General features: G+C 38.3%; 1 protein-coding gene across 1 annotated transcript in view; it reads right to left on the minus strand.

Annotated features, from left to right (window-relative positions):
• Positions 1–4,083: 4,083 nt before the first annotated feature.
• LOC150080974 (large ribosomal subunit protein eL19-like) overlaps positions 4,084–24,233 on the minus strand; it is a 101,209-nt gene continuing 81,059 nt past the window's right edge. The window contains exon 5 of the mRNA XM_090382014.1: positions 4,084–4,271. Within this exon, the coding sequence (XP_090238140.1) occupies positions 4,145–4,271 (127 nt within the window). The 3' untranslated portion in view covers positions 4,084–4,144. The remainder of the gene's footprint in view (positions 4,272–24,233) is intronic.

The following is a 24,233-nucleotide window of genomic DNA, read 5'->3' on the forward strand; positions in this document are numbered from 1 at the left end:
TTTAAGAATCTGCTGGTTAATATTTGTATTACTAAGCCCAAAGCAGATTCTGTTGTTGAATAAGCATTGAGAAATTTATTCAAGATAATCGATCTTTTGTAGGTGAGCGGGTGATAGCTGATACAATGTAGCATACCGGTGTTCCTAGGCTTACGATAGGTGTTAAATTAGAATTTATTCGCGTCCTGAGTAATTCGAATTTTTCTCTGGATTTTTAACTTTCCCCGGTCTAATCAAGAAGCGTGTGCTACGCACTACTGCTCCTGCCCACCTGACTACAGAAGCGCCTTCCGGGATAAAATCAGATAAATTAAAACACCGATTTGAATAAATGAATAACTTAAAATACCTCGATATGTCCATTCCGTACGTGACCCCACCAACAACCCACGCACTAAAGAAGACTGAGCACATTTGCAAAAACAAACCATACTTAAAACCTAATTCTGCGAGACGTTTTTTTAACCAGGAAAATAATACTGAAATCTCAAATGTTCTCCCAACTAATATACGTTATGAGATTGTCAAATCACGCTTGTGCACAAAGGCACGAGGTCGAGATTACGTAGGGACGAATGTTCATTTCTATGGTCTATTAGTTCAGCAAAATTTCCCTGTATATTAAGAACCTTCGTTTCACGAAATTAATGCGAATGGCCATCGCGTATCACGTGGAAAGAGTTCTCTGAATATATCTTGGTTTTGGGACAGCCTCAAGTAAAATGTCCAGGTAGATGATGGTTAAGTCTAACATGTGAAGGAACATCTTGCTGTAACTACTCCAATATTCACCTTGCCCAATGAAATGAGTAACTGCTGTGGTATGGTTTTAGGAGTATTAGTGACTAGTCGTATTTCTCCCTACACCGTCTATGATTTTCTGTTTGGTGGACAAAAAGCCAGTTTCCAGTAGAAAAATCCATACCATCATCTCTGAGACCAACTCACCCACATTGGGAAAAAGACCCATAAAAGTTCCTGTCATTGACGGGATTCGAACTGAAGTCTTTTACACCTGGTGTGGGGAGGACGGCATTTCTACCAACTGTGCTAACCATTAGGACGAAATTTTATAATTTTATGAAAAACTTCACCTTTTTTTTTAGGGTGTTTGTCATTATACCGGCAGCTAATCTTTTAGAAATATCTGCAAACATCATAAAAATACATACGAAACTATTAACTACATAAAAATTTTCTTATTGGATAAACATACAATGAAATAACTACTTTTCTTCAAAATAAGTTACTTATATAACAAAAATTGTATGGGCTTTCCCCCCCCCCCCATTTATTTGCTCATACTAGTTCCATAGGCAGCTATACAGGGTGTCTCAAAAATATTGGTACAAACGTTTAGGGGTTTTTTTTTGTTTGTTTCGGTAGTTGTTGGCACATAGGCTTCTGTGGCCATAATGCACCTCCCAAGGTTGTTCTTTTGTAGTACTTTGATCCAAGCCCGAGCCGGGAATCGAACCCATGACCTTTGGGTTGCCAGGCAGGCACTTTACCCACCCGGTCGGCTGTTTAGGGGAGGCAGGTAATGTCTAAAGGAATGTGAATCGCACAGGAACCCATAACCGGAAACGTCACTGTAAGTTGGTAGACGGCGCTGTTCATCAGTTCGTGAGAGAGAAAATCTCTGGTTTACTCATTCAAGCAGTAATCGCTGCACGAAGAGCATGCATCAATATACGAACTGTGAGCTGGCAGACATGCACGGAGTGTATGGATTAGCAGAGGGGAATGGACGGGCCGCTCAATGAATTTACGGAGAACACTTTCCAGACATGTACTGGACCACCATTTGTTTACGCATGTGCATCAAAATTAGTGCGATGGGTCATTTAGAGGTAACAGTAGTGTGGGCAGACCATGTTCGACGCGAACTCCCGCCATGGTAGAAAGTGTGCTGCCATCCAGAATAATCCTACCAGAATGTCTCGTTGCAGTGTACCTGGCACGATTCCTTACACCCCTTTCATCTCCAAAGGGTTCAGTTACTGCTCCCCCAAGATCATCCTGCACGTGGGTTATGCGCAGTGGTTTCTCCATGAAAGTGTTCAAGACTTGAATTTTCCAGCCTGTTTTGTTCACGGATGAGGCTTATTCAATCAGCACAATGCTCATGACAACCCAAACAGTGTGCATCCCCATGTGGCACATCGCTTCGCAATAAATGTGCGGGAAGGTATGGTCAGTGACTGCTTAGTCGGCCCATACCTGTTACCATCCCACACGAACTGCACTAAATATCGGATCTTTCTTGAACAAGTTCTACCAGAGTTACTTGTTGATGTTCCAGCAAATGTGACGCAACACTTGGTTTCAACGTGACGGGGGCACCGGCCCATTATGGAAGGTGTGTTCTTGACCATTTGAACAGGCATTTTGGGCATCAATGGATTGGCCGTGGTGAACCCGTCGCCTGGCCCCCCACGTTCACCTGATTTATCAAGCCTTGATTTCTTTCTGTGGCCCCCCCCTCAAATCTATCGTGTATAAATCGCCTGTGGAGACAGAAACGGATCTCGTGGCGAGACTCGTCTGCGCTGCTGCTACTGTAAAAGAAGCTCTAGGTGTGTTCGACCGTGTCCGCCAATCCATGCTGCCTCGGTGTCACACATGCATCGCTTCTCATGGTGGAAACTTCGAGTATCTGTTCTAACATCATGAAATGCACCATCTTGTACTTCACTGTTAATATTATGTCAAATAAATATTTGCCACTAATTACTGTCTTGTTTTCCCCCGTGACGTTTTCAGTTATGGGTTCCTATGCGATTCACATTCCTTTAGACGTTATCTACCTCCCCTAAACGTTTGTACCAATATTTTTGAGACACCCTGTATAACCCAAAAACTCCATTTCATCGGTCTACCCCTTGCTTTGATGACTGCTATACATCATCGTGGCATCGAATGTGTCAAGTGTTTTTGCTTTCTTTTGCATTTACTGAAGCACCTACACCGACAAGCCAAAACATTATGACCGAGTCGTTATGCAAATCAAAAGAACTGCAGATGAATTACGACACATGCACAAGCCAGGATGCAGTATAAAAAACACCTGATACTGACCTCCGTTAACCAGTGTTACTCTTGTTCTTCAGATGGGAAAGGCAGCGGACTAGAGTCTACGAAAAATGGTCTGACGGGAAACCCACAAACTGCCGGCAAAGTGTTGGATGACCAGACTCTGGATGGTACGTGCCAACAGAAAGGCGACTGTGGCGCAACTCACCAGTAATTGGAATGCTGGTGATGGGAGTAGTGTCACAGCACAGTACATTGAACCCTGCTGAAAATGGGGCTGCATAGCAGCAGCCACTCCAGGCATCCATGATAACCACAGTGATGCCTACGATGGCCACACAAGCATTGAAACTGGACACTGAGTGATAGGAAGGTCGTCTGGTCTGACGAATCACGTTTGCTGTTGCACCTTGTGGATGGCCAGGTACGTGCGTCATTTACCTGTGGAAGTGATGGCACCCAGAAGAACCGTGGGATGAAAACAAGCCAGTGTCATGCTCTGGGCGATGTTCTGCTGGAATATCCTGGGTACAGTCATTCATATGCTGGACACTATTATCTATCACCTACATCATTGCTGACCAGGTACAGCCTTTCACGGCAATGTTCCTTCAGCAGGATGTGCCATCATGCCACACCAGGTTTTGCCCTGGCCTCCAAAATCCCCAGACATCAATCCCATCGAGCACCTGTGGTTTGTGTTGGAACTCCGATATGTGGAATCTCAAACATGGATCTTACAGGAATTAAATAAGCTGCTGGTTACATGTTGGTATCAGATACCACAAGACACATTGAGAAATCTTGTAGCATCGCCTTGCGGGATATGAGCTGTTTTGGCTACACCAACATCATATAAAGGCATTTTACAACTTCTAATTACAACCTCCTATATACACTGACACAAAGACGACTGGATAAATTGCTTTCATCACATAATTGATTTTTTATATACCCCACCGGCAAACAATTTAGTCTTATGGGATACACTGCAGATCATAAAATAACAACATGCATATGTGTGTGCATAAAGAAGAGTCAAAGGCCTTTCCTTAAAATTTTATTTTCCCAATCATATGGTCGCACAAATTTATAAGAGAATAGTCTTTCACTTCTTTGCTGCTTCCTCTTCTTTCTGATATGATTGCAAAAGTTCTGCTTTCTTTTGCTGCAATCTTTCCTGCCGGCGCCTTCTTGCTTCACGGACCTTGGTCCTACGAGACTCGGCTTGATCACTAAATTGACAAAACAATATACATTTTATACAACAGGAATGGTATATTTACAGCATTCTTCTGAAACAAGCAAGACTTTTTTAAAAAGAACAAAACCAGAGAAAGCAAACTAAAATACAAAGTTAAAAATCCACATAAAAAAAAAGCAGTTCCACATGCTTAAGTTCACAGACAAAATAAGAATTAAAAAAATGCTCTAAAACTCCAGAAAGGGCATTTATGGTTTTATTTTAACTGATCATAAATAATCATTACACAGACACAAATTACTATTTATTACAAATTCTTAATGAACTAAAGCATATATGCTATCATCAATTACAACCAATAACAAGAACTTTCAAATTTTCAACACAAACTTTGCCTCCTACAAAACGTTTCTGGTTCACCCCCACTTCCAAAATGTGGTATTGGTATATCTCATGCATTCTGATGAGACGGATCAAAATTTAGTCAGTTATTGCCTAATGAGATTTAAGTATTACAATAAATGGCATAAAATACAGTATATTATATTTTCTTTGTAATGATCACAAGCCCTTCAGAACACACTGGCCTTACATCTTTCTTAGTAATGTTTCTCCATAGTAGCAATATTTCAATGAAAATATTCATCACATTCACCATTAAGTGTGTCCAATGTCATAGAAAAGTCTAAATGGGGAAGGAGGAAGAATATTTTTGGTATATGCAGATCCTCACTCGAAGAGTCATCTGTTCTGCTGCTGCTGCTTAAAAAAATGTTGAAACCTTCTTGAAACATTTCCAAGCTTCTGCTTTCAAAGGAAAATTCATTCAAAATGTTAATCTTTCAGTAATTCTCTGATCTTGGACTGATGAACATATCTTTGGTTTTGGTATCCCTAATCAATAATCAAGTCATCAAATACTGACATGAAACACCATTATGTGTACAGAAGTACAGACAAGATGGGGGAGAGAAAGAAATGATGCTTTTGGTTAGGAGCATACACTCTTACACACAACCAGTAGACAGTATTGCCAGTGCAACAATGAGACAAACAAAATGAGCATTACAGGCCAAATGATTGTGATGAATATTAATGGACACCTATACAGACAAAGGTGGGTAACAGCAAATCAGAATATCTGATATGGAGAATTTTAACCTTTCAAATATTGACTGGAACTCGCGAGCTGGCAGCTCACAGTGGGAAAGCATTTCTCAATTTGCTTAATGACTGCTTTATATACCAATGTTAAAGAGAGGCAACAATGGAAAACAATGCTCCTGAACCGATTATCAGCATTAGTGATCACTGCACGGCAATATAGGATTTACTCAGAAATAAACAAGCAAGGGTAAAGGGACATGATTTTGTTTTTACAAAGATGACTGAAATGGGCTCAAATTTCTTAGTGGGGCCAACCAATATTTTAAAAAAATGTAAATGTTAAATAGGAAGTGTTTTAAAGAGGTAGCCTTAAAAGTCACTAAGTGTTTTATACTGATTAGATTAGATATCACAAATAAACTAATGAGGCCAGCTGGGTGGGGGGGGTGAGAAAAAATGGAATGATTACAAATTTTCAAGGGCTAGTGTCCTACAACAAATACAAATAAGTGTGTAGCCAAGTTGCTTGGGATTAGGCTGACTAAGGCATATTACAAAAAGCTATTAGCTAAGAGTGTAAAGAAAAGCAGCACGGAACTCTTTGCATATGTTAATATCAAAAGGAAAGGGATGAATCCATTGGTCAAATGGATATGAATGGACTGCTAATGATCCTTTATAAACTGCTGCTCAAGTGAATAAATATTGTGCATCCACGTTCACACATGAAGTTTGTAGAAATTAAGTAAGAAGTCTATTGAATGACTCCAATTTAAATGATTTTATAATAACAAAGGTTGTAGAGAAATTCTTGCAGCTAAAGGTGAATAAAGCATCTGGGGCTGATGGAATCTATTCAATTATATTAAGAAGTTTCAAAAGAGGTGGCTAAACATTCAGCGATAATAAAGAACACATCCTAAGATTCAGGGCAAGTACCTATAGATTGGAGATGTATGTACTTCAAGTTTGATATCTACATTTTTATACTTCATGAGGATGTAGATAAATTAAACAGATCAGCTGTATGACAACTGAGGTTTAACAGTAACAAATGCAAGGTACTGCACACTTGGGTAGCATAAATCTCAATGTAGCAGCATATGAAAAACATCTGGGATTTGAATAAAGATTATTACAAGGGACATGGTAATTATAAAGACTGACATGAAATTCTCTTTGCAGTGCAAGCATGTTTACTAGAAGAGCTCACATGGTTCTGTTAATGATATACAAAAATTTTGCCAGCTGGACCACAATTCATGAATATCACTGTGTATATACTGTATACAGGTTTGGAAACGCAAGGAAAGGACACAGATGTGTTATAAAGTATTTAGCAATAAGCAACAGGGTTAGTTGGAGGCAAAAGGATATTCCTACCAAGAAAGAATATCCTTTCTTTGGAAATTAAGCACATGCAGGATCACTCAAATGAACTTTATATGGCAAAGTAAACTAAATGCTGATTTACTCTTTCTGGAAACACAAGGGAACTTAAATTTAAAAAGGATCAATGCAGAATAGATGTGTGGAAATTTGCATTCAGCCAAAGAGAAATCAATTGTTGATACAATAAATTTAAGGAGGGTATTGACAAGTCATTGGAAGGAAGTGGCAAATGAACCCCCCCTCCACAACACTGTATAAGCCTCACTCTCTTGGATTCGCTGTCCCACTCAAACAAAAAACAATAATACATTGTATAGTCAAATTGTAGATCTTATACAAGTGCCACAGGTGTGCCACTTGTATTTAACATACAATACTTTTGTTAAGAAGTTCCATGTTCTCATTACATTCTTGTTCTTTAATGTGGACATCATCAAAAATTGGTAGAGATGTTTCAATTGTGGAGTACTCCAAAGAATTATGTGAAACAATTCTTTGGAGTAAATTCTATTCCTTCAGCTTAGATACTGAAAATTTTTCGTGTCTTAGATGGATTGAAAGCATGCATAACATCATTTAATTTGCTTTGAGTTGGGGCTTATTTAGATATGGACTGTATGCACCGGGTCACTTGTGCTTTCCTCTTCTAATGACTAGGTGTCTAGAGAAATAGGTAGTTTGCTACTCTAGTTTAACAGCTGATGGGATATTTGGATGCTCAATTTTTTATTTTCTTTATCTTTCCTTTTCCATCCTTCAATTTAAGTTAGGCAAATATAGCAGATGTTGCCAAGATTGGTTGACTCCAACAGGGAATTACTGTGAAAATTTATTTTTCAATCCAGCCTTTCGAGATGCAATGCACAATTAGTGCACCTTAACCCACTTCTTGTCCTGATCCTGAACTTGTCCTAATAATTTGCAGCCAAAATAAAGTTCATATGCTTTCTTAAACAGGGGCATTATGTTACAGACAGTGAGACTGCTGGGAGCAGGCATTTGGTACACTTTGTGCACCTGCACAAGACTTTCATGGGGGATTTTGTCTGTGAGTAACATCAGGTGAATGGCACCAAGCTGAACATGGCAACCTGTGTAGCAATACATACAAGTTTATGAAGCTTAAAAAATATGTGAGAGCTACATTTCACATTTACTGTAGTTGTATTTGTCATTTTTCAAGATATTGTAGGCTGACTCATTTTCAGGAGCTTACATTTTTCAGTTCGAACAGAAATTTCATGAGGTGTGATAGCGTGAGCAGAGGAATACATTTCTGGAGGTCACTACCATAAAACAAAAACAATGTTCAGTTCCTGGTTTATTGGGGTTTTCTGTTAGTGCAATCTAATTATAAACAGGTAGTAAACTCTATCTCATTGCATCTGTGATAATAGCTGGAATTATGTGGGTTTTTACTTTATTACGGTGAAATATATTTCACCTTCCATGAAATCTTCAATCATATAAAAAACAAAATAAAATTTCAGAATCTTCTCTTTATTCCTATTTGAGGCGTGAAACTGTTACTGCATATCTCACTTGAGCAATTTGTGGTGCCGTGTTCGTCATTATTGATTGCTTATCTTTTTTAATGTTTTAAATTTTACAATAAAAAAAAAAAAACCAAGTGACCAGAAATATTAATTAGGCCTCCGTAGCCGAGTGGTCAGGAGCGGGAGTGCAGTAACACACGCTCCTTGAATAGACCGGGGTTCAAGCCCCTGACTGCTGAATACGGTCGATCTGCCAACCCGCACTGGACCAGCGTGGCAGATTATGGTCCATTTCCCTCAGCATGAATTGTTGAGGAGGCTTCCACCCTGCAGTGGGTTGATAATGGCTGCACTTTACTTTTTATGTATATATTACAGCACTATTTACTGTAATATTTATTTAAACTTGTGTTAGCAATTTTATTGGGTTTTAACTTTGTTTAGTGTTTTACCTACCCGACTAAACTTTTTTTTGAGTGCATTGCCCCTATCCCTGTTGTTTTCAATGTGCACAATGCCATAATGTGGAGATTTTTAGGAACATATGTACCGCGGTATAGCAGAACCGACTGTACTGGCATAACTAACGTAATCTTTTAAAATGCTTCTCATTTTTTGGGTGTGACTGGTACACTAGTGCATGATTTCTTAAACTCTTTTCATCTGCGACCCCTTTTTACAATGGAAATTTTTTTGAAATCTCTGGTATTATTTATGGTCCAGAACAAATCTCAGACAAGCATAACCTAAAATTTAAATTTTTTCATACAATTTCATCAATCTATCAAATGAGACAGGTGAACATTTCTTCCTTTATACACTTATATCGGCACAATAAATTAAATCTTGGCAAAATTTTAGTTAAGGCAGGTCTCACATAGCAACTTCGATGTTGTTAAGACTAGAAAGGCATTTCGCCTTTATCAGAGCCAACATTGAAAGTGCTGACTCACATAAATAAGTGGTGGCAAATGGCAGAAGTTCTCTCATTGCCAGATCTGAAAGCATTGGACATTCAGCTTTAACCAAAAGCCAAAAAACAGCTAAAGATTTAAGAATTCCAGCTTGAGATTTCCATCACTAGAAAGCTCTGCAAATTGTTCTTGAGCCTGCAATGAGAGATGTTTTATCACCTCCACTTGCACAATGAATGGTTTTTGAACCCAATCAAAATGATCAGTTTAAAATATGGAAGAAAATACTTACAAAACTGATTTTATAAGCATATCAAATGATAAAGTATAATATGGTTTATCAGATTAAAACTGAAATTATTTCCACTAATAAACTCATCCCAAACGAGTCATTTTCCATATGCTTAATTTTTTTCATAAATGCTGGGACTTTATCTTTCAAAAAAGGAAATATTGGTGTTTTCTCCCTGCAGAGACATTGTTCATTTGAGTTTTTCAAATATATCTGATAAACAAGATAATTTGCAAAGCCAAATGTCGTGAAAAAGTTCTGCAAAATCCGAGTTATTTTCAGACAAAAATAACACTACTTCATTTTTTAACTCCATTAGTCACCTGAAACTTAGTCCCCTTGGCAACCATTTTACTTCCCTATGCAACAACAATTTATCGTAATCGGATCCTATATCCTTGAACAGATTTTCAAAAAGGCAGCTATTCAGTGCACGACATTTAATGAAGTTGATAACTTTTACTATATCTTGCATTACAGTATAGTAGATCAGCAGAAATGTTCTTAGCCACAAGTACCTCTCGACGAATGACAAAACGAGTAAAGGTAATGTTTATCACTAGCAGATTTAATCCTTGCTACAAATCCCGCATTCTTTCCTATCATTGCTCCAGCATCGCCAGTACATCACCAACAGCTATTCTACTCTAGACCTTCTTTCTTGAAAAATTCATCCACTTTTCTGAAAAATACCCTCATCTGTTGCACATCCATGTAATGGCCAACAGAACAGTAAGTCTTCATGTACATTGCCATCATAACAATATCTGACATATGTTAACAGTAGGGCTAAGTCTATCGACTCGTCCAGCTGAATAGCAAATTTGGAACTTTCTTTAATTCTTACAGTAAGTTGCTGGAACTGGTCATCGCTAATTTCCGACATTCTTTTACTGACTGTCATTTGACAGAGGAATTTTATGCAATTTGTACTGCAATGGGCAAAATAAGACCTTCACCAATCGTATGTGGTTTTTTTAGCTTTTGCTATTAAATATGATGCTTCATAAGATGCAATTAAATATTTTTCTTGCTTTAAGGATTTTAAGCGTCTTAAAAAAAAAAAAACCCCCAGCTTACTGGAGTAGGCAGCATGTTTAGTTTCGAAATGTCTTCTTAATTTTTCAGGCTTCGAACTTACACAAGCCAACGTTTCATTACAAATTAAACACACTGGTTGCTGTTATTCATGATTAGAGTTAAAAGCAAATCCATATTGCAAAAACGATTCATTATATTTCCTCTTTTTTGTATGTGCAGGTGTGCCCCTAATTGATTCTTGTGTCATTTTACTTCCTGGCATTCCAGCATCCATCTTCTTTTCCGGTTTTGTCTTTTGACACTAAATTTAACCACTTGTCCATAATAATAATAATATTGATTTTATTATACAGTGGATTCCGGTTATTTGGGCCACCGGTTAATCGGGGCAAATCTTAAAAAACAGAACCCAATTGAGAAAATAGCCAGGCTTTACTTTGCTTAATTGGGATAAAATGCCGTTTAATCGGGGCAAGAGACCGCAGCACTGAAGATTACCCTACGATTATCTCCAACCGTACCACGTAGTTTGGTCGGATTTCTGGAGGTCACAACCATAAAACAATAAAAACAATTAGCAGTCACCTGTTTATTGGGCTTTTGTGTTAGTGAAATCTATCATAAACTGATAGTAAACTCGATCTTATTGAATTTGCAGCTGGAATTCTGTTGGTGATTATGGTAAAATGTGTTTACACTTCTATGGAATCTTCAATCATATAAAAAAAAAAGAATTTTCAGAATCTTTTCTTCATTCCTATTTTTAAAGCTTCGTAATTTGTTACTCCGTTCTCATTGTGCGTATCGTGTTACTAGCAATTTGTGTGTGCCATGTTCTTTGTTATTGATTGCTTATCTTTTTACTGTTTTAAATTTTAACCCCCACCCACAAATGTCAGTGAACAGAAATGTCAACTAGTTTGCATGTACATATTACAGTACATATTAATTAATCCGATTATCATGTATATTCTTCCGAATTTCACGTATCATTTAATTTTTTAATTGGTAAGGTAACAAAGGGTAAATTTGTACTTAATATATTTTTACTTTTATAGCCCGTGGATAATATTCCTCCTATTTTCGCTAATTAGAATAGCTGTTTAATTGAATTAAAATTCAATTCACAAACGTGATTTGATTGTACAGTGAACCAATTGTAAAGGGGGGGGGGGGGCAGAGCATTGTATTTTTAACTATTTAAGTGAAACTTCAGATAATTGGGGCAGCCGCTTAATCGGGCCAAAATGCACTAGTCCCGATGTGTCCCAAATAACCGGAATCAACTATATTTTAAATTTTCAGTACTAATAAAATTCAAATATTGCTACACACTATGAGAAAGTAACGATAACCTTACCCAAAGAATGTTGAAGATTCGCATGCAAATCAATCGGATTGCTTTGTGTGAATAACCGAGATGCTTTCAATTATGTGTTTGGAACTGCAATTGTTTTTAGTACAAAGGTTACCAGGAAAGTTTTGCAATATGTCAGTTCTAAGAACTGTAGAGACTTTATAATCAAATCTGGCATTGTGGTTGTGAAATAAAATTTGTGTAGTTATACAATACAATATCACAAGAGGTTTGTCAATGCATTTCTTCAATTTTCGTTTACATTTCTTTTAATTCATATTTACTGCCAAAGCATGACAGCATACCATTACTCTCAACACCTCTATTGGATACTCATCATAAATGTACAGGCTTGGCCAGCGATGTTGTGCAACCATAATTTTTAAGGGTGATTCAGATTCTGATTGTTGTGTCGGTTTACACTCTCGACTGCAAGTGCAGGAGCAAAACTGTAATAGCATATAATCGTTGCCTTTTCAAGAAAGGGTGATTAGTAATTCAATTAGCCTCATCAAAATTTTTATTTTCCCCAATTTTCTGTGACCCCCTAGTTTAAGAAGCCCTGCACTAGAGGGTCACAAGCAGCTCCTATTCATGTAAGCAGTTTGCATCAGCCACAAACAAAGAGATTACCATGCCTAATATCAGGATTTCATTCACCTGTAGAAGTGAGGATCATTCTAAACAATATTTGGAGATAAGTATAATTCTTGAATATTTTCTTTTAAGTAATTTTGTAAGTGTACAATTAACATGAATATTTCATAAAGTCTAATCTCATGCACCCGACTATCATTTTAAATCACCCTATATTAAAAGTAAGGTATCAAATTCTAATACAGCTAGGTCGCGATTTACGCGACTAATGAATCCCACGAAGTAGTTGCATTATTCGAAGTTATAATTATGCGTAAAATACAGTAATTGGTTCCAACTTGATGGAAATAGGTAATGAAAAATTTTAAACAAGTTTTTACGTTTATTAACGAAATATTACAGTAAAGAATAAAAAGAATACAGTAAACCCCTGCTATTCGCGGTCGCTGATTTAATATAAAATGAAACCTGAAAAAATGCGAATTTTAAAGCGCCGTGAACATTTTCCACGACAAGAAAAACATGGGTGTGGCTAAAATCATCTTTCCCGGTCAACACAGTGCTCAGCGGGTGGGGTGAGGGGGTGACAAAATCGCGAGTGTGGATGTTTCAAATTGCTAATCCTTGTTCAGTGTGTGTTATGCGCTTGTCATGGAAGGTTTTGTCGTTTGCTTTTAATTTATATGCTTATAAATTGAATAAATTTATAAATTGATATGCTTACAAAAGTGATAAATCTACGGTTTTGCAGTGTAGAACAGACTTTTTCGAGTGTGTTAACGGAAGAAAGTGACTTTATTGTGGACAACTTCTTTCTAACCCGTACAAAAATATGGCTATGAATAACAAGGGAAATGTGGAAAGATCAAAGGTGATGACATTAGCGAATAAAATTGAGCTATGACAAAATTTCTAATGGTGAAAGTGTCTCCTCAGTGGCAAAACATTATAAAATCAATGAGTCAACAGCACGATCAATCAAGAAATCGGAAGAAAAAATTCCGTTATAGTGTCCGTGAAAACACTCTAATTGCTTCAAAAATTTGCTCTGTAACTCATGATGTTAAATTAGAAAAAGCTTTAAATCTGTGGATAGAAGACCGAACTCAAAATAAAATTCCGTTAAATTCACCCATCATTCGTGAAAAGGCAAAACTCCTTTATCAACACTTTAGCGAAACTGGTGATAGCACTGGCGGGATAAGTTTTTTAGCTAGCAAAGACGCTGGTTTGAAAGATTTGTTTGAAATTTCTAATAAATATTACATTTAATATTAAATTGTTTCTTATTTTCATTTCAATGCCATATGCTTGCATTTCACTATGTACTGTCTATGTACATGTCATATTATGAAGGTACATATAATAGATACATAGACAAAATTTTAGACTAGTTTTTCTTATATATTTGATACTTTGGAACGGAACCCCTTTATTACTATGGGAACCATAACTCAGTATTCGTAGCATTTCTCAGGAATGTAACCCCCACGAATAGCGGGGGTTTACTGTACTTATAATTTAAATTTATTATTAACAAAGTCATATAGTACTGTAATTATAGAAAGCAAAATAAAAACAAAAAAATAATTCTAAATATCATTCCTAAAGGTAAGCTTACACCGATGAAAACATCTTTACTGTCTTTTGAAATATTTTAGCAGCGTAGACTGAACTGTTTTCTCCTTTAAATCTTCATACATACGCTGGTAGACGCAGAGTGCTTTATCCACATCTCGGTGAATTTGCATGCTTCAATCGAGGTTAGAGTCAGCATCCATAATTTTTTGCTTCACGACTTCCACAGCTCTAAAGATATCTTCGAATTCCTTGAGAGTGAACACCTTTACTTTCACATTATCTCATTCTTCAGCATCATTGTTGGCGTCTTCAAACGCTCTTTGTTGATCTGAAAGTAGGAGATCATCATCAGTCAATTCTTCCAATCGTGAATTGAGCAGTTCCCGAACATCGTCATTTTCTAGTTCATCAAATCCAACTTCTCTTCCAATATTTGTTATTTCTTCGAAACCACTACTATTTGCACAACGAGGCAAAATGCACTTCCACACTCCACACGTTGTTTGCAGTTATTTGTTGCCAAGCATGCTGAATATTTTCTATTGCATGTCTGATGTTATAAATTTTCCAGAACTCTGTTAAAGAAATTGCATCGTGTCCTGTAGTTTTAGCAATTGCCTGTTCAAATGTTTTTCTTATGTAGTAGGCCTTAAATGTTGCGATGATCCCTTGATCCACGGGCTGCAACAAAGATGTGTTTGGTGGCAAAAAAAAAAAAAAAAAAAAAAAAAGATTTTTACATTTTTACATAATGAACTGAGTGTAGTTGGATGACCTGGGGCATTATCCAAAATTAGCAGAACTTTAAATGCAATGCTGCTTTCCTTGCAATATTTTTCAACAGCTGGGCAAAAATACCTTGAAAACCAGTCAGTGAACACATCTTGGGTCACACCCATGCTTTCTTATTTGATCTCCAAATAACTGGAAGTGATCTATAGTTGTAGCCTTTTAGAGTGCGAGGATTTGGAGACAGATAAACAAGCATCGGTTTCAATTTAAAATCGCCTTGAGCACTGCCTTCCAATAAAAGTGTTAGGCAATCTTTAGACACTTTAAATCCAGGTTGAGTTTTTTTCTTTCTTAGAAATATAAGTTCTGGAAGGCATCCTTTTCCAGAATAAACCGGTTTCATCCACGTTAAATATTTGTTGATCAGTGTATCACCATCTTCGATTATTTTTTTTTAAAACATCAGGATATTTAGATGCTGCATCCTCATCTGCACTGGCCACCTCACCGGTAATTTTAACACTATGCAGCTGAACTATTTTTAAATCGATCAAACCAACCAGCACTTGCACTAAACGCTGCTGCTTCTACTTCATTATTTTTTTCTTTCACTCTCTTAAACAAATTAAAGCTTTTGTCTGAATGGCTGCTCTGCTAAGGGGAATGCGTTTTTGATTGCAATCCTCAATCCATACAGTTAAAAGACACTCCATTTCAATCATAGTAATACTTCTATTCCTTGTAGATGTTTGCAAACCACAAAAGGCTGATGCAACTTTACATTTTTCTTTTATTTCCCCTGCGTGTTTTATAATATTCTGTACCGTAGATTCAGGCATTCCAACATCTCGTCCTATTTTAGAGTTGATATGACCGCGTTCATGTCGTTCAATCACATCAATTTTTTGCTCTAATCTAATAATGAGCCTCTTCTTTTTTGCGCCTGTAGTGTTTTTATCTGAAGGAATCTCCCCCTTGTCCATCTTGTTATGGGCATTTTTTAAAACGAGTTTTTAAACGAAATTACGAAAACTAACGTATATTACGACAGGCAGTAGCACATGCAAAGATAAACAAGTGTAGCAGCGTTTAATGCGAGACTAATCATCTAATATGAGGCTAGCTGCACTAGCCGCGCATTAACTGAATTTTGCTTCGCATTAAACGCGACCTGGTATCCTTATACAATTCGCAAGGCACCTCCGTAGCCAGGTGGGAAGGAGCAGCAATGTGTAGCACACGCTTCTTGATTAGACCGGGATTTGAGCCCGTCACCACCAAATACAGAGGATGCGGAAAGTTCAGGGAATGACCACAGCATATCCCGGAGCAATATGGCCTTAGTTGCTAATGCTCCTAAAAAAAAAACCAAATAACAATACAATTTGCACTAAATCGAGTATCGCATTAATTGTGACCTAGCTGTACTTAAATGGGTACCTCTACAGTGGCTACCATAAATAGCACATTTACAGTGCGCAATTTATGACAGTCCCACTCAAACTACTTCCAAAACAAGCATTACAATTAAAATAACTGTCCCTACTGGAAAGTTCACCCGGCATGGTCAGCCAGTGACCACTCAGTAATAACCTTTAATCTCACAGCACAAACAAATCAGGCCCAGAGAACAAATCCTTAACTTTCCCCGCTATCAGACCAGCACTGCAAACTGGGAAGCCTTTGAAAAAGCAATAAGAGAGACAATTACACCAAATTATCTCAAGGATATGTCGACCCTCCCCACAGAACTCCTAATTAAGGATATAATGGAAAAAATTACACAGATAAGCAACCACAGCTTTAAGAAGAGCAAAAGAAAAAGCAACTACGTCCCCTGGTGGACAGACAACTTAACAAACCTAAGAAAAGCCATGAAAACAGCCAGAAAGGAGCTGCATAAGGCCAGGAGACTGGGCAACACACAGGACACAACCAGTCTACTGAATGAAAAATACAAACAATGCAGGAGGGTATATTTTAATAATATATACCAAGAGAAACACAAAGCCTGGGGCAGGCTTGTGCAACACTCCTTGGATGGCAACCCCTGGGGACTGGTCTATAAACTAGTCACTGACAAAATGAACCCAGGGGAGATCTTTCCTTCAATCAGAACACTGGGCCGGGGGGAAAGCATCACCTGGGCTGAATCAGTGAACACCATCCTGGACGAGCTAATCCAACAAGATAATCCCATTCCAGAGAGTCCAAGACAGACCCTAATGAGGCTAAACCACCTGTCATATGAAGCCTCACCAGAAGAAGGTGAATTTACAGAACCAGAAATTGGTGAAGCAATTGCCACATTTAAGGATGGGAAATGCCCAGGCCTGGACTTAATAATAGAAGTCAAAACCCTGAAGAAACTCTGGAACCTGAGCCCACAGCTACTAAAAACAATATTCAACTCCTGCCTCAGCCAGGGTGTGTTTCCCACCCCATGGAAAGAGGCAAATCTCAAGATCCTGTTGAAAAACCAAGAAAAGCCAGTGCATCTCCCATCATCCTATCGCCCGATAGCATTGCTCTCAGTCATAGGTAAAACCCTGGAGAAATTAATTGTCAAAAGATTGAAGACTAACTACAATCACAAAAATCTCAATGCAGACTGCCAATATGGATTTACCCCTGGTAGGTCAGCAGTAGATGCCATAGACAAGGTCCTACAGACAGCATCCTCCTCTGACAGCAGATATGTCCTCGGCCTCTTTGTGGACTTCAAAGGGGCCTTTAACACCGTATGGTGGCAAAGTGTCCTGGAGAGGCTCAGAGAGGCCGAGGTGTCCATTCCCATATACAAGCTAGTCACAGACTACTTTAACAATAGGAATATAGTAGTCTACTCAGGTAACTGTGTAGTCAAAAGGCAGGTTACAAGAGGCTGCCCACAAGGATCCGTTCTTGGCCCCTTTTGCTGGAACGTGGTCCTTGATGGGTGGCTAAACAGGCAGCATCCACAGACAGAAAAAATAGCCTTTGCAGATGACCTTGTTATCCTTCTGCAAGGCAATTCCAGGCGGACACTGGAAACCAATGCCAACGACATATTAGAAGACCTCCAGGAATGGAGTGCCACCAACAAACTATTTCAATAGACAAAACAAAGCAGATGCTTCTGAAAGGCAAACTAAATATAGAGAGACCGCCTACCCTCAAGTTACTTGGCCAACATATAGCACATGTAACAGAAATCAAGTATCTAGGGATAGTACTAGACAATAAACTACTATTTGTTCAACATGCAAAATATGTTATCAAGAAGGTCAAGACATTAACAGGTAAGCTAGTAAGAGTGACCAGAGCAACCTGGAAGCTCAGACCACACACACTCAAACTTTACTACAACTGCACACTGCTCCCAATAATAACTTATGCTGCAGGAGCTTGGGCCAGTAGTATAAAAAGGAAACAAGTTATTGGGCTTTTGACACAAGCACAGAGATTTTTCCTGCTGGCGACCTCGAGGGCTTGTAGGACCATATCCACGGTGGCCCTACAAATTATTTGTGGGAAAAGACCAATACAATATGACATAATTGATGTATACCTGCAATACTGTAGAAGTAGGAACCGGCCATCCGGCTTTCCACAGTATGAGATAAACAATACTCTCCCCAAACAACAGGACAAAGAAAGGCTAAAGGAACTCTACTTGGCTGATTGGCAAAACCAGTGGGAAAGTACAACTAAAGGGAAAGTGACTTCACTATTCTTCCCAGTGGCACAGGAAACAGACAAAACCAACAGGCCCTGGTATACACCGAGCCTGCATTCCACATTCCTGCTTTCGGGACATGGGAGCATAAACACGAAACTACATGCCTTGGGATTAGCTGCAACCTCCCAGTGCAAATGTGGAGAACAGGAAACTGTCCAACACCTGATCCTAATGTGTGCTTATTACGCAGACATCCGTCTATCACTTCAACTGATAACCAATGTTTATGATGAGACGGAGTTTCCCCAGCTGACATCAAATGACCTAAACTTTCAGGCATTCTCTGATTTTGCAGGGAAAGTGTTTAATAGGAGAAGAACACTCATTCAACTGGATTAAAAATGCTGCTGGAAATGGACAAAAGAGAACCCCTGTATTGAGTGACATTCTGTTGATGTCTTCCTGGTATCCGCGGGTGCCCCCTCGCTGGTCAGGATTGAGCTCTGTGAGTGCTGGGGCGCACTGGGCGTTCAGGATGGTGCAGCTAAGAGACACACAAACTTATGGATACAAAGTACCAAATATAGCATGTCATAACCTAAATTAAGACTAACCCTGTATATCTTATCTTAATCAAACCTCCAGTTTGCTGGAGGTAAGGTTAAAATGCTGTCTATGTAAGATTACTAAATACTTAAGTTGCTGTTGGAGAACCAGACTGGTTACAGTAAACAATATACTGGCTACAAGGGCTAAAAGTTATAAGCTGTACATAAGAATATAATTATCTAAATTGATATACTATAACCTAAAACATGTTACTCAGCTGAATGCTATACAGCCCACTGGAATTTGGTGGCTGACTGTGTGCACAGTGTTGTGTGCTGGCTGCCACAAGGGCTTTGCCAGGGACTCAAGGAATGTAATGCAACACAATTGGAGAGGGTGGTATGCAGTTTGTGTGAGATTCACGGGAATTGCTTACAGAATTCTTTTCATGAATGTTGTAACCTGAATAGCATTTAGGCTAGTATTATTTATCTTATTGATCAAACAACAAGATTTTGTAGGCAGGAACATACTATAAGTATATATGTAGGATAAAATTGTAAGATGCAGGCTGCTACTGGAAAACCAGACATGCCAAAGTAAACGGCACACTGACCATGAGGGGCAAACAGCTTAGAGACACACAAACTTATGGATATACAAAGTACCAAACAAAGCATGCCACAACCTAAATTTTAGGTAAACCCTGTATATCAAATCTTAATCAAACCTTCAGCTTGCTGGATGTAGGGTTAAAATGCTGTCTAGGTAAGATAACCAAATATTCAAGTTGCTGTTGGAGAACCAGATTGGTTAAAGTAAACAGTATACTGACTACAAGGGGTAAAAGTTATAAGTAGTACATATGACTATTATTATCTAAATTGTTATACTATATCCTAAAACAGGTTACTCATCTGAATGCTGATACAGCCCACTGGAATTTGGAGACTGTATGCACAGTTTTGTGTGCTGACTGCCACAAGGGCTTGCCAGGGACTTATGGAATGTAATGCAACATAATTGGAGAGGGTGGTATGCAATGTGTGTGAGATTCACAGGAATTGCTTACAAGGTACTAATTCATGAATGTTGTAACCTGAATAGCATTAAGGCTAGTAGTGTCTATCTTATTTGATTAAACAACCAGATATTGTAAGTAGGAACATATTATATGTATATATGTTAGGATAAAATTGAAACATGTAGGCTGCTACTGGAAAACCAGACATGCCAAAGTAAACGGCACACTGACCATAAGGGGCAAACAGCCTAGAAACACACAAACTTATGGATACAAGGTACCAAATAAAGCATGCCATAACCTAATTTTGGCAGGCCCTGTATATCTAATCTTAATCAAACCTTCAGTTTGCTGAATGTAAGGTTAAAATGCTGTCTAGGTAAGATTACCAAATATTCAAGTTGCTGTTGGAGAACCAGACTGGTTAAAGTAAACAGTATACTGACCACAAGGGTTAAAAGTTAGAAGCTGTACATGCCACAAGGGCTTGCCAAGGACTCAAGGAATGTAACACAACATAATTGGAGAGGGTGGTGAGCAATTTGTGTGGGATTCACAAAAATTGCTTACAAATACTATATCATGAATGTAGAAACCTGAATAGCATTAGGCTAGTATTGTCTATCTGATTTGATTAAACAACCAGATTCTGTAGGCAGGAACATATTATATGTATATATGTAGGATAAAATTGTAACATGCAGGCTGCTACTGGAAAACCAGACATGCCAAAGTAAACGGCACACTGACCATAAGGGGCAAACAGCTTAGAAACACACAAACTTATGGATACAAGGCACCAAATAAAGCATGCCATAACCTAATTTTTGGCAAACCCTGTATAACTAATCTTAATCAAACCTCCAGTTTGCTGGATGTAAGGTTAAAATGCTGTCTAGGTAAGATTACCAAATATTCAAGTTGCTATTGGAGAACCAGACTGGTCATACAGCCCACTGGAATTTGGAGGCTGACTGTGCGCACAGTATTGTGTGCTGGCTGCCACAAGGGCTTTGCCAGGGACTTATGGAATGTAATGCAACATAATTGGAGAGGGTGGTATGCAATGTGTGTGAGATTCACAAAAATTGCTTACAAGGTACTATATCACGAATGTTGTAACCTGAATAGCATTTAGGCTAGTATTGACTATCTTATGTTGATTAAACAACCAGATTTTGTAAGTAGGTCATATTATATGTATATAAAGTAAACAGTGCAGAGAATGTAAGGGATAAATAAGATCAACATCTCATGTGAATGCAATAGTGTAAATCACACTGCTTAAACCCAGAATAATATTAAGAATGCTGGGCTCCTCCACTAGGCCAGGATTGAGCCCTGCGAGTGGAGGAGCACCACCAGCAAACCCTGTCAAAACTTGGAACGATAGGAAAATAAGTAAGGGTGCTGGGCTCTGCACTAGGATGGGATTGGGCCCCGCGGGTGCAGAGGCCCCAGCGGCAAACACTGTCAAAACTATGATTACTAAGGAAATAGTTGGGAGGGCTGGGCCCCCACTAGGACAGGATTGGGCCCTGCGAGTGTAAGGGGTCCCAGCCTCTTCAAACGTAACAAAATGCCAGCTCTCGGTCAGGATTGAGCCCTGCGAGAGTTAGGGTACTGAGTAAATCAACATGTAAACTGCTACTCCATCTGGAGTAAAGTAGAATCTGGCTGCCTCCTTGTGGCTAGGGATGGGAGCGGGGGATTGGGGCACATATCGTCCTCGATCCCCGGCTGCTAAATGCCAGAAGCCAGCCACATACAACACAAAACAACACACTACATACATTAAAATAACATTAGTTAAACCTCTAATTTAAATTAACTGAAAATCTAAATTTCTAAATCCAAGAATTTTGAGGAATCAAAAATCTAAACTTTCAAACTTTTATCCCCCCCCTTCTTTCCCTTCTATACTTTCCTTCTTCTTCCCCATTAGAGAAATTATAAACGATCCTGCTGGCAAAATAAGCTTAAACAAACGGCGGATATAGGGGTAACCCTGGAAGCCGCCAGTAACTAACCAAAATACTTTGCAGACTTTTGTCCCTAACCTCAGCCCCGGGGGGGACGCTGGGGCATCGGATTGTATTCTTATTAGCTATAAGAGTGCTAAATTTCTTGTGTGTTCACAGGAGTTGTTATCCGTTGTCCGGTCTGAAGGCCATTGCATCACTGCTCATACCTCCGCGTGGTCCGGGGTGGGCAGGCTGGGGGTGATTCCCCTAGCCTGGCTAAAGTGAGCAGCTGCGTAGTTGGGACACTGTACTTGTTATTCTAGTTGAAGTTATAGTTTGAATTTATTCAAACCTCAAGAGGGAGTAAAATTTTTCTCTCTTGAGTTTTTTGGAGCATTTCCGTGCCCTTTCAATTTAGGCCTAGGTTGACGTGAGTCATCCTTGGGATCACCTTCCGTTTAACTTGGGAGGTGAAGCTTTTTAATTGCATTTGAGAACAGTTTTCTCGTGCATTTTAATATTTCATTTAAACTGAGTTGGGATCTGGCTCCTTGCTCGTTTACTGTTGTAAATATTGTAAATAGTTATTGGTTGTCGATTTTTCGACTTTCAATTTTAGTTGTATATATATTTATTGTGAGTTTATGTATACATTAAAATGTCTTCTTCCTCTTCTGAAGAAGTAAGTGAAGTGGAGCTGCTGGCAGCGTCGGGCAATGTGACTGAAGAAGAGAAGAATGAAATTGCGCAAAATGTCTTAGTGCAAGCGGGGGAGTTGGCTGAAATTGAAATATTTGCAGGCAAGACTCTACAAAGAACTCCGACTAAAGTAAGGTCTAATTCTTTACCGGTATCACAAGATCAAAAAGGGTCTAAAAAGAAAAAGAGAAAGCAAGGGGATGAATTTTCTGATGGTGATCATAGTGTTAAGGGAAGGAAGAAAAAGAAAAAGAAGGATGATACAAGTAAGATTAATGATGATGGTTTTGATTATGTTTTTAAAACAAGGGAAAGATTGAATTCCTTCCTGTGGGCTGCCGAAAGTAAAGTGCCGACAGCTGCAATTAGGATGATCATGGATATGTGGAACATTGTGGAGAAAAAGGCGCATGAAACATATGTAGAAAATGTTTTGCTAAAGGAAAAACTTAAAAAGAAAGATGATAAGAAGGACAAGGAAAGTTATGCTACTATAATAAAAAGTACAGAAGCTGTAATAAGTGCACCAAAAGTGATGATCATAAAAGCTTCTACTAATAAGCATAAAACTAGTGATGAAGTTAAAATGGAAGTTTTAAAAGAAGTGAGACCCTTGCTTTCTTCAGTTAAAGTGAGAAATATAAGACCTATTCGAGATAGAGGAGTAATAGTAGAGGCTGAAAGTGAAGAAGATATTGTTAAGTTAAAGGCTTGTACAAAAATTCAAGAGCTTGGTTTACATTATTCTATTCCTAAGCCTATATTACCTCGTGTTGTGATTTTTGATGTTGAAGAAGACATTGAGCGTGATGAATTGCTTGATCAGTTGTGGCAGAAGAATTTTAAGGACAATAAAGTAAGTGAGAAAAGGTTTAAGGATAGTGTTGAAGTTCTAACAGTTAACAAAAATAAAGTAACTCGTATGAATAACTGGATGATTCAATTAAAACCAGATATGTGGAAGGTTTTAAATGTGAAAAATAGGTTATTTATAAGGTGGACAGCATGTAAATTTAAGGAAGTATATTCTGTAACACAGTGCTTTAGGTGTATGAATTTCGGCCACGTGGCTAAATATTGTAAGAGAGAGGTGCTGTGTGGACACTGTGGTGAGTTAAATCATTCATATAAAGATTGTAAGAATAAAGCGAAGGAATCAAAATGTTATGCATGTAGTAGAAGGAATGTGCAGGCTGATCACACGGCTGTTGATAAAAAATGTCCTGAATATATAAAGGCTTTGGAGAACTACAAAAAGAAAATAAATTATGGGAACTGAGATTAAAATATTACAATTGAATGCACAGAGAGCGAAATCAGTTGCTGTGCAAATTAATAAAGTCATGGAACAGGAAAATATGTCCATTGCTTTGCTTCAGGAACCTTACTCTATAGGATTTCAAGTTAGATGTTATCCTCAACACTATAGAATTATTTCGGAAGGGAACAATCCTAAGGCAGCAATAATTATAAGGAATAGAGATATGGTTGTGACAAAAGTAATGTCTATGTGTAGCAATATGTATTTATGTTGTGAAATAATTTGTGATTGTGGTAGGTTTTATGTAGCGACCATATACTGTCCTC

Source organism: Mastigoproctus giganteus, chromosome 9 (assembly GCF_048544385.1).
Source record: "Mastigoproctus giganteus isolate SK-2022 chromosome 9, ASM4854438v1, whole genome shotgun sequence".
Lineage (NCBI taxonomy): Eukaryota > Metazoa > Arthropoda > Arachnida > Uropygi > Thelyphonidae > Mastigoproctus > Mastigoproctus giganteus.